General features: G+C 49.8%; 5 protein-coding genes across 18 annotated transcripts in view; 3 read left to right on the top strand and 2 right to left on the bottom strand.

Annotated features, from left to right (window-relative positions):
- Nucleotides 1-921: 921 nt before the first annotated feature.
- On the bottom strand, nucleotides 922-2297 carry H257_10684. 2 transcript variants are annotated; one of them, XM_009837308.1, is made up of 4 exons: nucleotides 2219-2297; nucleotides 1859-2147; nucleotides 1574-1789; nucleotides 922-1523 (listed from the first exon to the last, which is right to left on the bottom strand). In XM_009837308.1, the coding sequence occupies exons 1-4, from the start codon at nucleotides 2273-2275 to the stop codon at nucleotides 1075-1077; spliced, it is 1011 nt and encodes a 336-aa protein (XP_009835610.1). In that variant the 5' UTR covers nucleotides 2276-2297; the 3' UTR covers nucleotides 922-1074. The 2 variants fall into 2 exon arrangements, with proteins under 2 accessions (XP_009835610.1, XP_009835611.1); XM_009837309.1 differs by having other exon boundaries at nucleotides 1574-2147.
- A 95-nt stretch (nucleotides 2298-2392) lies between these two features.
- On the top strand, nucleotides 2393-7445 carry H257_10683 (hypothetical protein; the record flags this gene model as incomplete). Of its 10 annotated transcripts, none has more annotated exons than XM_009837298.1 (13): nucleotides 2393-3887; nucleotides 4284-4637; nucleotides 4700-4884; nucleotides 4961-5319; nucleotides 5379-5448; nucleotides 5979-6026; nucleotides 6071-6124; nucleotides 6195-6227; nucleotides 6293-6354; nucleotides 6416-6524; nucleotides 6585-6764; nucleotides 6835-7134; nucleotides 7196-7445. In XM_009837298.1, the coding sequence occupies exons 1-13, from the start codon at nucleotides 2405-2407 to the stop codon at nucleotides 7367-7369; spliced, it is 3411 nt and encodes a 1136-aa protein (XP_009835600.1). In that variant the 5' UTR covers nucleotides 2393-2404. The 10 variants fall into 10 exon arrangements, with proteins under 10 accessions (XP_009835600.1, XP_009835601.1, XP_009835603.1 ...); XM_009837299.1 differs by having other exon boundaries at nucleotides 4281-4637; XM_009837301.1 differs by lacking the exon at nucleotides 7196-7445 and adding an exon at nucleotides 7175-7195 and having other exon boundaries at nucleotides 2405-3887; nucleotides 4281-4637.
- Nucleotides 7446-7821: 376 nt separating this feature from the next.
- H257_10682 lies at nucleotides 7822-10147 on the top strand. Of its 2 annotated transcripts, XM_009837297.1 has the most exons (5): nucleotides 7822-8279; nucleotides 8390-8545; nucleotides 8602-9126; nucleotides 9199-9459; nucleotides 9549-10147. In XM_009837297.1, exons 1-5 carry the CDS (start codon nucleotides 7959-7961, stop codon nucleotides 10104-10106), a joined length of 1821 nt encoding a protein of 606 aa, XP_009835599.1. In that variant the 5' UTR covers nucleotides 7822-7958; the 3' UTR covers nucleotides 10107-10147. The 2 variants fall into 2 exon arrangements, with proteins under 2 accessions (XP_009835599.1, XP_009835598.1); XM_009837296.1 differs by lacking the exon at nucleotides 7822-8279 and having other exon boundaries at nucleotides 8335-8545.
- On the bottom strand, nucleotides 10117-11609 carry H257_10681 (hypothetical protein). The gene is made up of 4 exons (XM_009837295.1): nucleotides 11233-11609; nucleotides 10918-11182; nucleotides 10440-10856; nucleotides 10117-10331 (listed from the first exon to the last, which is right to left on the bottom strand). The coding sequence occupies exons 1-4, from the start codon at nucleotides 11573-11575 to the stop codon at nucleotides 10250-10252; spliced, it is 1107 nt and encodes a 368-aa protein (XP_009835597.1). The 5' UTR covers nucleotides 11576-11609; the 3' UTR covers nucleotides 10117-10249.
- A 1942-nt stretch (nucleotides 11610-13551) lies between these two features.
- Nucleotides 13552-14790, top strand: part of H257_10680 (hypothetical protein) — a 5883-nt gene continuing 4644 nt past the window's right edge. For 2 of the 3 annotated variants that reach the window (XM_009837292.1, XM_009837294.1), the window contains exons 1-5: nucleotides 13552-13613; nucleotides 13678-13728; nucleotides 13794-13851; nucleotides 13910-14012; nucleotides 14064-14196. In XM_009837292.1, coding sequence (XP_009835594.1) covers nucleotides 13814-13851; nucleotides 13910-14012; nucleotides 14064-14196 — 274 coding nt within the window. In that variant the 5' untranslated portion in view covers nucleotides 13552-13613; nucleotides 13678-13728; nucleotides 13794-13813. Of the gene's footprint in view, nucleotides 13614-13677; nucleotides 13729-13789; nucleotides 13852-13909; nucleotides 14013-14063; nucleotides 14197-14790 lie in introns of all 3 variants that reach the window. The other variant, XM_009837290.1, reaches the window with a different exon arrangement.

The following is a 14790-nucleotide window of genomic DNA, read 5'->3' as shown; positions in this document are numbered from 1 at the left end:
TACGAAATTTTAGTACTGTACCACGGGGCCACTTATTCCGTCGTTATCTGTACGGTTGGTTTGGTAGGGGAAACTATATAAGGATTAATGATTGGTTCAAACTGTATCTCAATACTGCAATTGGATTGGTTGGATCATTTGCATTTACTCCAAATTGGAACTGTAAGTACAGTAGTAAGTACAGTAGTACATGGTCACTCCTGTGACAGCTCCCTCCCATTTCTTTTTCTGTGGTTGAAACAAGCTTGAGTACTACCTCCAGACGGAAATAGAAGTCCCTTTTCATTCTTAGAGTTTTTTTCAGAATTAACCGGAATTATTTATTTTATAGAGTCTATTTATATGTATCCGGATATGAGTCACGATTTTATACTGATTATATTATAGACCTGCATTAATTTATATTCTGTACAAAACATAGTTTAAATTGTTGCTGACTATTTGCTCATGCAGGTAGAATGCATGCAAACCACAAACATTCATAGAGTAGAACCGCCTTATCCATTAGGGTATTCATCTTTAAGGTATTATATTCCACAGGGATACGGATCATACAAAGACCTTTACAACAAGTATACTTAGGGCAAAAACAGATAACACCATCAAACAAATCACCAATTTTATTAATTTTCACCAAAAGGGACTTCTATTTCCGTCTGGAGGTAGTAAAGTAATAATCTGGACGTCGCCCTGTCACACAATACCTCAGATGGTTAATTTAGTTTTATTACCTTATTGGTTGAGCAAAGGCCCTAATGAACTAACCAATACCTCAGATGGAGTCAGCACTGTGAAGAATAATATGGACGTCGCCCTGTCACAGAATACCTCAGATGGAGTCAGCTCCAGTGCACTGTGCACTTGCTGGTAAAACTAGCACTTAGTACCACCAAACACGTGAAGCGTGGACTAACACGTGACTGGACATAGTGTCAGTATATTCAACGTTCTACTCGGAAGAGGTAGACTCTGTCGCATGGTGTCTAGGAAAGCCAGTGTTGTGCTGCTTGCTTCGGTCAGTAAGTGTACTCTGGTGATACTCTTTGTTAAATAGTAGTACGTTGTGAAGACTGCTTATTCCAACTTGGTCGTGTGCATAAACCTGGCCAAGTCCACGACGAGCACTGTCACGTTGTCATGGGTCCCGCGCTTCATGGCGAGTTTGCATAGCGCGGCGGCGGCCGCTTGCGCGCTCGGACTGCTGAGCGCCACTTTTGCCGCCTTCTTGTTGGACACGACATCCCACAGCCCGTCGGACGCCAGAATCAAAAACTTGTCGGAAATTGCATCCAGCGCATGCACGACAACGTCCGGCTCGGCCGAGAGCGGGGGCTTCATCGTCACATCTCCCATCGCGCGGGTCATGCTGAGGACGCCGTCGACGCGCGGCACGTCCACGAGGCGGTTGAATGGCCACATGTGCAGAGCAAACTCGGGCGGCTTGTGGCCGCAGACGAGGCCGGTGATGGTACCGCCGTTAGCTTGGATGCGCGCACGTTCGGCCGGGAGGTCTGGCTTGTGGTCTAATAAAGGGATCTTATATCCAGGAAGATGGACGGGGACGAGTGAGTACCGGTGGTGAGCGCCGTGGCCTTGTACGTGCCCGAGGATGCGACATGACACAACACGGCGCGGGAGTCGCCGACGTTGACCACGTACAGCTTGTGACGTCGGATCATAGCAAGCACGAGGGTTGATCCGTCTTCAATGCCGCAGAGGGGATACTTGGTGTTCCCACTGGCTTTCCCAAAGCGCAAGTTGGCGCCAGACCGGTCGCAGAATTCAGCATCTATCGTCGACGACGAGGGATATCGATAGGAAACTAACGACGAACGAATGAAAGTTCGCATACACGTACCTAGATCGAGAATCGACTGCCGCAGCACGTGGGGAAGCACTGCATCGTCGGCATCCGCGAGGGGGTCGGTGGAGCCAGATGAGGCCGCTTTGCATTGCTGCAACGTTGCGAGGTTTGCACGGATCTTTGGAAACGCAAACTCGGCGCAATACCTCGACGCTCGATCCCCTCCATGACCATCAAACACCCCAAAACATCCTGCGTACTCGTCCATGGACGACGAACTTGGTCCGGTGAACCCATTCAACGTCAGCCGGTCCCCACGGAAGGCGCCAATAAAGTACGCGTCCTGCAAGAGAAGCAGCACGGTCATCATCCATTCTTCTATTCCCGTACTACGTCTGGCGTCATGTATCTTACCTCCTGCGACTGCTTCGGACCCTTCTCCGTCGCAATGCCGTACGGAAGCACCGACATGCTGTTGGCGGCTCGGCCGACAGTTTGGATTTGAAACAAAAGCTTACAGTCGAGTGATCGTCAACCGGATACGGAACCGAAGAAACAACCGGTGGTATCCGGATAGGTTGTTATTCACACTTCCTCATCATGCAGCAGCGGGACCTGACCACCAACACGGTGCGGCCTGGCGTGCTGTTCCGCATGCGACCGCCACCTTCCGTCATCAGCACCACCGCGGCCTCTCCGAGTGCATGGAGCAGTCCGTACCCTTCGCTGCTTCCTAGACACCTACTGGACACGGAGGCCTCGACGCCAGATGCCAAGCGGCTCAGCCACGCAGCGACGACGCCAGGCGGTACTCCCGTGGCCAAAACAAACGTCCCATCAAGTCGAGAGCACTTTCTTGCGCTTTACCAAAAGAGTCCCATGCCCAAGATCCTCATCGCGAGGCAACAGCTCCATCAGGCCACGACTGCGCAGACTCCACCACCGTCCTCGCACTCTGCACCCACAGCGTCGACACCGACCACTCAAACGCCGCGTCGACGCTACATATTTCGTTCTAACGCTCCAACAACAGCAGCATCGCCGTCTGTGCCATCGACACCAACACCCAAGCCGACCGCTCAAGGAATTGCTGGACGGACAGAACCGGCCGCGTTGACCTCTTCGTCTATCCCACTGGCATCCCCAGCAGCGGTCACTCATCCATCGCCGTCAACTCGAGCTCCCATGGCGACGAGCACCCCTCCCGTGGCCCTTCGGCCGCCCACGACCCTCCGACACCCGCTGACACCGTCCACTTCGAGGCCCCAACTTGGCCGCGGGCAGACACCCCCAACTCCTTCCGTCCGTCCTGGTTCTGCCCCCACGTCGGACTTGTCTTCGCGCGTCGGCCCCTTTCGCCGCTTGTCCTCAACGCCGCTCGCCGCTCCGCATGCAAAGGCCCGGCTTTCATTTGAAGATCCCCCGCCCATTCCACCGCACATCCCTGCTCAGGCAGCTCCGGCCAGCATGAAGTCCGCGCCAGTGCGAAACATCCCCCCGGTGCGTTCATCCCCACAGCAGCCATCTCCACCCCCTAAACGGTCCCAACCCTCCCCCCGACGACCGACCGCTTCGACGGTACCGTCCATACCACCCATTCCACCTTCCGAGCCGAGTACCCTCGACACCCACGACCGGAAAGCGACTGGGGCTCCTGGTACTGACGAAGTGAAAGCTCGACACACTACGCCATCCAAGCGCTCGTTAGTGACGTTGTTAGCCCCGCCGCCTTCCTCGACTACTTCAGACAGCCAGACGGTGTCAACTTCTTCTTCCCATGGCGCCTCGACTGCTACGAGCAACGTACCCGTGGTCGACCTCACCGACTCGTCGTCCTCCGCACCCCCTCCAATATCCACGAACATAGTGACACGAAGTACCAACACCCCGCAACGACATCCACAACCTACAAACAAACCAGCGTCACATACAGCGGATACTGCTGCTGGTACTCCCAGACAGATGGCGGCGGCGGGGTCGTCCAAGAAGCAGAAACGAGGCCTAGTACAAGCCAAAGGCCCCATATCCGCCAAGAAACAGCGCCAAGGAGCCGCCTCCGTGGGCAATTCGACTGTAGAGACAGGTGCGCAGTTCAAGCTGCTCCATGATATTGAACCAAAATGTGGATACTTGTTTGGGCTGATTCACCAAATCGAAATACCCTTGGTCGACTGTATGAAATTGATTTGAAGTAGCGAATTGTTGAAAGACTTAGTGAAAATCTTTGATGTATGTGGTATGCTGAGTGACTTATATAGTTCACTTGGATAGCGTACAGTAGTCATTCCCATGCTATTTTCGATTGTCTATCGATTTGATTATTGGCCACTTGAACGTGTTGTTGTGGCTTTTGATTGGTCAGTCGTCGATTGTCTGTCGATTTGGTTGTGCTCATATATTCGACTGACAGCACCGAAATTCGAATCGATTATAATATGTGGAGTTTGAGAGAGATGGTGTCTTATATTGGTAGTAGTAGTACCCACCGTGAAGCGTCGCACGCAATCATCGGCCGCCAAGCCGTCGCCACCACCACACAAGCCACCCAACCAAACGAGCCCCATAAACCCCCAAATCAGCCGTGTCCACCTAGCCGAGACATTGCCGCCGCCCCCCGTCCACTCCCATCTTGACCAAGCACGCGACAAGTCAGACGACGTCATACCCCAGAAAGCTACCCAATCAGCAGCCTCACGTCGATCGTTAACAGCAAAACCATATACAAAAACCAACACTCGTCGTACCTGTGACAACGTGGCGACTCGAAAGCGAAGGCGGGAGGCAGACAGCCCCACATCCCTCGCCAAGTGTTTATCATTTGACGATTCAGACGGTACTTGATCCCATGTCCACTCTATTGTAACTTCAAAGGATATGTCATGTCATGCGAACTAGATGACGAAGAAGGCAGCAGCAGCATCGACACGTCTCGTTCCCCCAGTCCATCGACTACTCTGTCGGCGGCGGCGGGAAAACCCGTCCAAGGAGAAGAAGGCGGCGGCAGTCGTCGACGGGTGCTGGCGCTGCGCAAGTGGACAGTCGTGTGGCCGCCGCCGTCGGATGGCCCATCGTTGCAACTGGTGGGTTTAGTGATGCTGTTTGAGAGAATCGATTGGACGACTGATATACACATACCATGGTATGAATCGCGCGCAGGTGGTGCGGGGCCAAGTGAGCCAGGGCGAGTGGGAGTCGCATGTGGTCGAGCGTATCCGGCGTCCGCGGTTGTTTGTGTCGCAAACCACGTCACAGGACGTGTCGCTCGTGGGTCGGATGGTGCCAACACCGAAACTGCCGGCCAAAGTGGCCCACCAGTTCAGCCATGGCATCCCGTCCGACTGGGTGCACATGTTCCGATCTGTCCTCGGCGATGTCAAAATCAAGTCGATTCATCAACCCGCCCAAATGTCTGCTGGGTTTTCCCTTTTTCACATGTTTCGACCTCAAAGCGACGACGACGACGACGAGGACGATGTGACGCCCGCGAGCGCTAGCAAACTCGAACGCCTTCAGAGGTACATACTATTATATACAGATTGTTGTATGAGGATGTGACTGTTGTTGGTTCAAGCAGGCCGCCCGCACCTCCTCCGTCGTCGCTTCCCCGTCGACAGATCAACCGGAAAACGGCGTCCAAACCATCGGTATATTTAGTGTCTTTTACACCCCAGATTAGACTTGTGTGTGAGTCATTTTGCTACTAGTAGCATTCGAATCTATTTGTGCCCATTTAAGCTTGTACAAACTATATATATACTATACAAAGATTAGTAGTATATATATATATATATGGTTTTGCCCAACATGCCGAGGGAATAAAGAGTTTGGATTGGCAGAATATATACGACAGGACGTGATTTGATTGGTTTAGGAGGTTGTTTCATCTAAGATATTCGACTATTCTGTTGAAGGCTCCCGTTTCGAATCGATTTGACTAAATAAATAGTCCTTTGGCCTAAAAGTTGTCTGGTGGTGACGAATTCAAGTCATACACTAATTAAATGTTGACACTAATTCAATGTGTTACTGATGGTGGTGTCCATCCATCTGATTGGCTCAATACTATGTATTACACTTATCTGGTTGTATCGATGCATATTCCTCCAGTTTACCAGTTTAGAATATAAACAAGTAGATATCACAATGTTGCTAGTATTTGACAACTCGTCGATAGAAACAGAAAACTGTCGAATTGGAGGTGGCGCCGCCAGTGGACACTTTTGTACGATCTAGTCGGTATATTGGCTTGCCTCATATCCGTTGTAGTACTCTTCGTCCGATGACAAGACACTGGTCAAGGTAAAACCGGCTGTGTCCAAGGTATGCACATACATTGGCGGCGACTTCTGACAATATATACGACAATGTGATGCATGCTATTCTTGTTTAGGCGGTCCCATCCAAGCCAGAGGTCGTTCTTCAGGTATTTAATAGGCCATATATATATACGCTCGTACGTTGTCATATTTTGATATTCGTGATATGTAGGGGAAAACTACACGAAGCGGACGCGTCACGTCGCCAGTCAAAGCATGGTGGAAGGCCACAGAGTATACTAAATGGAGTGATTGAAAGAGGAACTGACTGAGTATGGGGGATTTGTTGGGATAGGGAGGACTGTGCTACGACTGCTGCTGATCACTGGACAACGGACCAAGTATCAAGCTTGAAGCAAGCGATTCACAAAGTTGACCCTAAAGATCCCAAGTACTGGACCAAGGTAGATAGTACTATATGTTTGTATGTATCGTCTAAACCCATATATTATTAAATTGTATAGATTGCAAAATGGGTCGACGGTAAATCTGCGATACAGTGCCAAACCAAGCAGTTTGAAAGCGTCGAGTCGACGTTCACACGACCACGACCACCGACCAAGTCTATGAAACTCAACAAGTCCCAGTTGTCCAGGGCCGGCACCCAGCGGTTCAAGAAGCAAGTGCGCCAATTCGTGGTCGAGGTAAAGTACTAGTGTATTAGCTATCTATCGATCATAGTATATGAGGTGGACCTCTTTTGATGTATTGCAGTACGAAGCGGCAAACGATGGCGGTGACGACGTGTGTGTGTCCCCTCCCACTTACCACGTCACACCGTCGACGTCGTCGAGGCTATCGACACCGAAATCCATCCGCAAGTTCAAACGTCGTCACCACGTCGCAGATGACTCGGACGAATCAGACGCGGCGGTCCTTTTGCAAACCGTGCCGTCATCTCATCGCGATAAGCTGGACGCGTACAACGGCCGCCTCTTGAACCAAAAATACACTCGACAACATCATCACCCTTCTCGATCTACTTTTCAATCCACAAAGTCTGGGGCACACGAGGTATCGTCCGTGCTGGTACTAGCACTACTAGTACTACTAGTACTTGTGTGTGTTGTACTAGATGGACGAATATGGGGACCCAAGGACAGTTCGGCAGAGCATCCAAACGACTGGCGCGCGACGGCTGGAAGGGGTGCTGACCCCCAGAGGTAGTATGAAGGTGCGCGTTGTGAAGCGGACGGCCGACGACTCGTCCTATGAGGAACTAGATGCAGACTCGTCAGATGACGACTAACTCCCGCCCGATCTGTCAGTTTGACGTAGTACAGTTTCAAAAGTCATTGTAATAAATATAGCGTCCATATGAAGAATCCGTGATTTGTCATATTTCGATGGGGGGGGGGTGGTCTGTTACTTAAGTGTCACGTGACGATGCAGTACACTGGATCCGCTACTTGATGTACTCGCATGATAGCACATATGTATCTACTGCTGCTTACATACATATGATGATGTACACCTGGGCGGGTACAAGTTGCGATACTGTACATAACAAGCAGCCGCACAAACCGAGCTTGGACGTGCAGTATCGCAGACTATAGCGAGGTCAACATGGCTGTACACCGTTCTCCAATTCGAGTGTCATCCCCCCCCCATTGATTGATGGATGTCCTTTGGACCTTTGGAACCGACAGTAACTCCCACAAAACTACAAAAACTCAAGGGGTGTCTAATTTTAGCGTCGTCGAGACCAGCGCCAGTTAAAACCCCCAACGTTCCCCCAAGTTCCCCTCGGCTAGTAGTGGCGACGGACGGACGGTGGTGCGGGCGGTTGGAGTTGACGACACGCACGAGCAGTATCGTCACCACTAGCGCCGACGACGATGGCAGAGGTGGCGGCCAAGCGAGGCAGCGACAAGCCGACCGCGATCATGAAGGGGGTATTCGAAGCCCGGAAAAACGCGGGCACAGAAAACACCAACCGAATAGCAGAGCTGCTCGAACAAGAGCTGAACGGGATGTCGGCTGACCAGATCGCCAAGATGGTGCAGAAGCAGAACCACGGGTTTGTCATTTCGCTCAACTCCAAGTTCAAACTGTGGTGGGATGTGGCCGTGGCCTTTCTCACCGTGTACGTGGTGATCGTGACCCCCGTCCAAGTCGGGTTTGGGCTCAAAGACTACCAGACGCTGGACAACATCCAGGTAGGTACCCCAGACATCTCGACGACCACATTGGCAATATCTTGTTCGACATTACTCGACGAGAATCAACATGCTCAAAACAAACACATGCAAATGCTATATGTGTATAGGTATTTGTGGACGCCATGTTCATTGTCGAGCTGGTGCTGACATTCCGTACGTCATACATTGACTCTGCGACACGGGAAGAGATCAACGACGCCGCCCTGATCCGGCGGCATTACATGTACGGGTGGTTCGTCCCCGATGCCGCCAGCAGCTACCCCGTACGTCCCCCCCCCCGTTGTCGTCTATGTGAAATCTATGTGACGTGGTAACGTAGGTGTCGTGGTTCAACACGCACGACCAAAATAGTTCGGTGCAAGCGCTCAAGTTTCTCCGCATTCTCAAGATCTTTCGCGTGTTTCACTTGTCCAAGTCGCCGCTGTTTGTCAGCTTGACAGCGTATGTGTCTCGCAAGATGAACCCTGCGATGCTGCGCATGCTGAAACTGCTGCTCATCTTCCTGCTGTGCCAGCACTTTATCGCATGCATGTATTTTTTTGTCGTGTCGTACGAAGGCATTTCCGACGACACGTGGCAGCCACCGTTCAATTTGGACACGACCGACCTCAGCGACAAATACGTCGGGTGCTTCTACTTTGCGATCATGGTCACTACCGCCAACGATCTGCAGCCCAAGACCACGCTCGAGCGCATCTTCACTGGGCTCATGCTGCTGCTGGGGATCGCCATCAATGCCACAATCATCGGTTCCGCGGCCAACTTGCTTGCCAACCTAGACAAGACCGAAGTGGCCCGCAAGGAGCACTTGGACGCCATCAACGACTACCTTCGCTTCAAAAAGGTAGTGTTAGCTCCACATAGTGATGAGTATTGCCTAGTTTTTCATAGTGGGGTCGTGCATATTGTTGTGTAGGTGCCATTGATACTCCAAGACAAGATCCGACACTACTACGATTACGTGTGGACAGTTCGGCCAAGTGAACAGTCGAGCCAGCTGTTTGTGGATTTGCCCGATCGACTCAAATTGCAGCTGACGTTATCACTTCATCGTGACTTTATCAACAAAGTGCCGCTGTTCAAGGCATTGTCACCGGGTGGCACCATCGCCATCGTCCAGTGCATGGAGAGTGTCGTGGCCATGCCCAAAGACTTGATCATACGCGAAGGCGAGCCAGTACGTCGACTATATATATATATATATATATATGCAGCAATTCGGCCTGTTTGATGGACAAATCAATGTAACTATGAAAACTCGGTTAGGGCGAGGAGTTTTACTTTATCAATTCCGGAAGTGTGGAGGTGGACATTGCGGTCAAGAAGAACAAGGTGCAGCTGGGGGTTCTGGGGGCGGGGTCATATTTCGGAGAGATTTCGCTCTTGACCAACGAACCGCGGTCGGCCAACGTCCGCGCGGCGCTCTTTTGCGAGCTCGAGATGATCCGGAAAGACGACTTCAACGCCATCATCCACAGCTTTCCGCAGTTTCACATTGCGCTCAAGAAAATCGCCGACTCGCGGCAGCAGACGGCCATCAATATGCAAAAGATGTCGAAACTGATGAAGAAGGACGAAAGCCCAGAGTCGTCTGGCACCCCCGGGCTCTCGGCCATGCTGCGGTTTATCGACCTAGCTATGCGGCGGAAACAGCCCAACAAGGTGAGCGACGCCGACGCGGCCAAGAAGAAACCTGCGATGCTGTTCGATTCGGTGCTCGACGACGACTTTATCCTCAACATGTCGCAGGCCAAGGCCAGGAATATCACACGCATGAAACGGATCAGCGCAGATATGTTTTCACGGCTCGACGATCCCGTTTAACATGTACACACACGGCTAATATTATTAAGGAACAACATTATTTGAATTATCACTTCGTTCATACAGCAGTAGCGTCGTCGTGGGTCTATCGAAGCAATCATCTAGTACTACTAGTTGATCATAACTTGTCGACAGACTAGTAACTAAAAGTCGTCGTCGTCGTCGTCAGCGGCGGCGACAGGAGCGGCGGTACCACCATTGGGAGACGGACTTTCTGGGTCCATGCTAGAAATCACAAGAGAAATGGTTATTATATAATACTATATTCGACATATATCGTCGATTTGCATCACAAAATTGGAATGATATCGCAAGTTGCAGGCAAATTCGTACCTGAGGATATCGAGTGTGATGCCGTCCATGGCGAGTTTGTGGCGAACGACCCCTTCTGGCATGCCAAGTTTTAGCATTTTGAAGTACTTTTCAAACATGGGATCGTCTTTGAGTTTTAGAAAGGAGGGTGAAGGGGCTAGAGGCGCCGGTTCTGCAGCTGGGGCGCTTGGTGGAGGGGGCGGCAGGCCGATACCCCCTTCGACGGGAAGAGGTGGCAGCCCCGAGGAAGGAGGCGGCGGCGGCGGCGGTGGCGGGGATGACGACAGCGGGGGAAGATCAAGCTCCGGAGTAGTTGAAGGAAGGAACGGCGGAGGTGCCACCAAGGCCAGCGCAGTCGAATTATCGCTGGTTGGGTCGGAAGGGGGTGCCGCCAGCACCAAACTCGTGGCAGAAGGTGAAGGCCCTTCGGGGTCCATACTAAGGACATGGAAAGAACGGATATAATTGAGAGAAACGACATAAAGGAGGCGGGGACTACCTCAACACTGCTGGGTCCATTCCGTCCATAATCATCTTTTGGCGAATGGCCAGATGTGGCATGCCCAAGCGCTGCATGGTGAAATACGTGGTAAACATGGGGTCGTCTTTGAGCTTCAGCAGCGCCACTTCGGCGGCAGGTGGAGGAGGCGGCGGCGAGTCGGACGACGTCGGCGGTGGTGGGGGCGGCGGCGGGCCGACGGAAGAGGACGTGGTGTCTGGTGCCGGGCCCGGTGGAGGAGGCGGAGGTGGCGCTGGAGCTGCATCTAGTGCGTGCATGAGATACTTATCATGCTATTGGCAAAGGTGTGTGTACCTGTTGGAGGCAGGTTGAGGTCCGCAGGAAGGTCGACTGCTGGTGTGACGGTGGAAGGGAGATCGGGAATACTATTGAGCTTGGCCTCCAAGATAGCGAGGGAGATCTCAAGTCGCGTGAGATTCTTGGACGTAGTCGCCAGTCGTTCTTCGCAGAGACTGGAGAAGTGGTTGATGAAGCGGACGGTGTTAGTGCAAAAGTTGGTCAGTAACAGCAACGTCTTTTGAAGCGGGATGGATGGGACCTGCATGAGGTCTACTGGAAGCTCCTCTTTCTGTGGGGGGGCGCCACTGGACACCACCAGAGCGGTCTCCGCTACAGGTGGAGCTGCCAGCAAGGACATCCTTCAGACGCAGTCTCGCGAATGTTGATTTGGGATCACGCCAGATTATCCGGTGCGAGACATATCATCCGGATGACCACACTATTCAGTTCAACCCACGAAATGTTGACGTTAAATCATTACTAGTTACGTTGTTTATATGGTACTGTACTCTGAGTTATTAGTTAAACGTCCTGAATTATCCGGATACAATGGAAGCGTTCGTTGGGATAAGGGGATGTAACGTTATACAAAGACCAATATATATATATATACATGATCCTCTTTTTCGGCTAATAAATGTGCCTGGCTCCATATATTTCCATAAAAGAAGGCCGGTTGGTTGAAATTCTATTACTCGATCAATTTTTCACCAATCGAATAACCTTTTTAAATAGGATCAGATTTTAAAATCTGAACCGTAACTTCTGTTGGGCATGTCCAGTTCTATCGTTATTACGGCTTATATTCCCTAAACATATCAATATAAAGTTGAAATAGATGTCGAAAGACAAGGCATTTTGTTGTTGTCTTTAGATGAAATCAAGCCTCCTAAATTTGTCGTTTTGCTATAAAATACGCAAGAAAGCGACAAATTAAGTTTGGGTGGGACGACAAATTAAGGTTATTTTTAATTCAGCAGAGGAAGCTCTAATCCGCCTTCTCACAGTTTGAGGACGCCATTCCACGGGCCTTACACAGCACAAGCAACCCCATGCCGGTTAATAAGAAGGCGAACACTTTCTTTGGTGCGCGCTGCACCAAAACGACCTAGTCGTCAAGCAGGCCGCCGAGTACGTGGCGGATGGTACGTGAATCAAATTCATCGGGCCTTCGCGATCTTCATATATCAGGAGACCAATCTTATAAAGCGCATGAACATCAGTGTCCCAAGGAGACAAATCAGTGGACCCACCACGGCCGCCCACTCACGTTCCAAAAGAGCTACCACCTGGAGCCGAAGGAGTTCTGCGTTGAGAGACGTCCGAACAACACGCGACCTGGGAATGGTGGCTCATGACGTTAAGCATCGCCGTGATCTTCGATGTCGTCAAAATTACGTTCGCCATTCTGCACAGCCGGTCCCTGCACATCGCGCAGTAGGAGTCGCACATCTACGCGCAGGTCGGCACGGTGACAGACATGCTCGACGTCGTGATCGTGGACCAGGGCGAGTCCAACGACCAGTCGCTTGATTCTATGCCCATCTTGGACCACTCGATTGTTCATTTTCCAGGAAGTGCTACGCCAATACCGTCGCTGACGCGAGCGATATCTCCATCCTAAAATGGGAGATGGACGAGAATCGCACGGATATATCTGTCCCTGGCCAAGCTGAAGCGATGATGCTGGTAGTATAAATATCACGATGATCCCTTTTTGTGCCTTAACAGTAAATAAGACCTTTTTGGCACCTTAAACCGTCTTTATGTGTAAGACGACAAACTAACACTGGCGAGGACGACAAAATAGACTAATTTGTTTATTTTGTCGTAAGCGACAATTTTAGGAGGCCTGGATGAAATGCACCATAACTGGTACTGTTCCTATTATACTGGATCGTTGTGAGCAATGGTAGAATGAAGAGAGAGTGATGGTGCTTGAACTGTGAGTGATTGTGTTTTGGACAATATTTCGAAGTACAGTACGGGTATGTCAACAATTCTTCGGTATTAATAATTGTAATACTAGGGATGCAGTATAGTTTTAATACTATTAATAAGTACCTTTTGGTACTACGTAGTACTAGTACATACTGCACAGCATCGTCCTATTAGTATTATTAATACTACTAATCGTAGTATTATATTTCATCTATTCGAAAGGTAAATACATGAAATAGTATGAAGTACTACTACGTACTTAGTATATACTATCTCAAGATATTTCATCCATTCGAAAGAGAAATAAATGAAATACGCACTATTATAAGGTTTGACACAAATATCAACTACACAAATCGAAGTTCGAAGATGACCCGAAAACCAAAGGGCAGCGCCATCATTCCCAAGACGACACCCTCACCAAAATGACCAGCCGCCTGCTCCGCCGCGGCAAGGCATGAATGCATCCGCCGCCATTGACCTCCATGTGATCCATAACCATCCATTCATGATGCGTAGGGTGTGGTAGATCCACTTTCTGGCTTGGAAGACAAGGGCACAGTGTTGCAGGTACCTACCTGTAACCACCACTCGCGTCACATCGAGGAACCTCGTCCTTCTCCACGAATAGGAAGATGATGTCGTGTGGTCTGTGATGCTCAATCAAACGGACGTGTCGTACGGCGTCAAAGGGTACCTATCTACCTGCTCTTCCACGGATCCTCCAGTCTCGTTCTTATGCCGATCGTAGACACAACAAGTTTTACTCGTTTCAGATCATCATCGACAACGACGACGGGCATCGAGCGTACGTGTTCTTTAGGTGGGGCCGCGTCGGAGCCAAGAACCCCCAGGTACGCGCTCCATTCCCGATCAACCAGACTCTCCATGTCATCCTCGTGCAGCGCAAACTCCATGGGCCGTTCACGAAAGACGCGGCCAAGCAGCTGTTTGTGTCCAAATTTACCGCGAAAACAGAAAACGATTGGCCAGTGACGCCCCCGTTTGAACCTGTCAAGGGCAAGTACACTCTGATTGGTACGTCCCTCCATATGTATATATATATTGTTCACCATCTGGTCAAAGATTTCTAAAAAATATTTGTCCCATACCCTTGTTGAATATATATATATATATATTATATATATAGATTTCTAAAAAATATTTGTCCCATACTCTTGTTGAATATATATATTATATATTATATATATTTTATATATATATTCAACAAGGGTATGGGACAAATATTTTTACTCTTGTTGAATAAATATTATATATATATATATATATATATATTCAACAAGGGTATGGGACAAATATTTTTTAGAAATCTTTGACCAGATGGTTAACAATACAATATTGTATATTGTATGGGGGGCGAACTATATTATTTTTAATTGCTTCTCAAGGATTTGCCTACAATGAAATACATGTATTGAATCGTCTATTTGTCAATGATATAAATATGTACACATCTCTTGCGATACAAAAGAGAAGATATACTCTTGGTGGCTTCAATATTTTTTATTCCATCTCAAAACGATTATATTTCTGTGTTGACTCGTGCATTCTTGTTGTATCGGCAATTAGTTTGTTTTTTTCATACCCTCCGTACAAGGACATATATATATA

This window comes from Aphanomyces astaci (genome assembly GCF_000520075.1).
Source record: "Aphanomyces astaci strain APO3 unplaced genomic scaffold supercont1.29, whole genome shotgun sequence".
Lineage (NCBI taxonomy): Eukaryota > Oomycota > Saprolegniomycetes > Saprolegniales > Verrucalvaceae > Aphanomyces > Aphanomyces astaci.
The sequence above is the reverse complement of the archived record's forward strand: the minus strand, read 5'-3'. Positions and strand labels throughout refer to the sequence as shown.

Excerpts from the sequence above, each read along its gene's own strand:
- H257_10684 (XM_009837309.1), bottom strand. The coding sequence starts at position 2,275 with ATGTCGGTGCTTCCGTACGGCATTGCGACGGAGAAGGGTCCGAAGCAG. Across the intron at positions 2,148-2,218 it reads GTCCGAAGCAGTCGCAGGAG|GACGCGTACTTTATTGGCGC; the intron begins GTAAGATACATG and ends CTTCTCTTGCAG. Across the intron at positions 1,524-1,573 it reads GGCCACGGCGCTCACCACCG|ACCACAAGCCAGACCTCCCG; the intron begins GTACTCACTCGT and ends TCCCTTTATTAG.
- H257_10682 (XM_009837297.1), top strand. The coding sequence starts at position 7,959 with ATGGCAGAGGTGGCGGCCAAGCGAGGCAGCGACAAGCCGACCGCGATC. Across the intron at positions 8,546-8,601 it reads ATGCCGCCAGCAGCTACCCC|GTGTCGTGGTTCAACACGCA; the intron begins GTACGTCCCCCC and ends GTGGTAACGTAG. Across the intron at positions 9,127-9,198 it reads ACTACCTTCGCTTCAAAAAG|GTGCCATTGATACTCCAAGA; the intron begins GTAGTGTTAGCT and ends ATTGTTGTGTAG.
- H257_10681 (XM_009837295.1), bottom strand. The coding sequence starts at position 11,575 with ATGTCCTTGCTGGCAGCTCCACCTGTAGCGGAGACCGCTCTGGTGGTG. Across the intron at positions 11,183-11,232 it reads CCTCAACCTGCCTCCAACAG|ATGCAGCTCCAGCGCCACCT; the intron begins GTACACACACCT and ends TGCACGCACTAG. Across the intron at positions 10,857-10,917 it reads ATGGACCCAGCAGTGTTGAG|TATGGACCCCGAAGGGCCTT; the intron begins GTAGTCCCCGCC and ends CCATGTCCTTAG.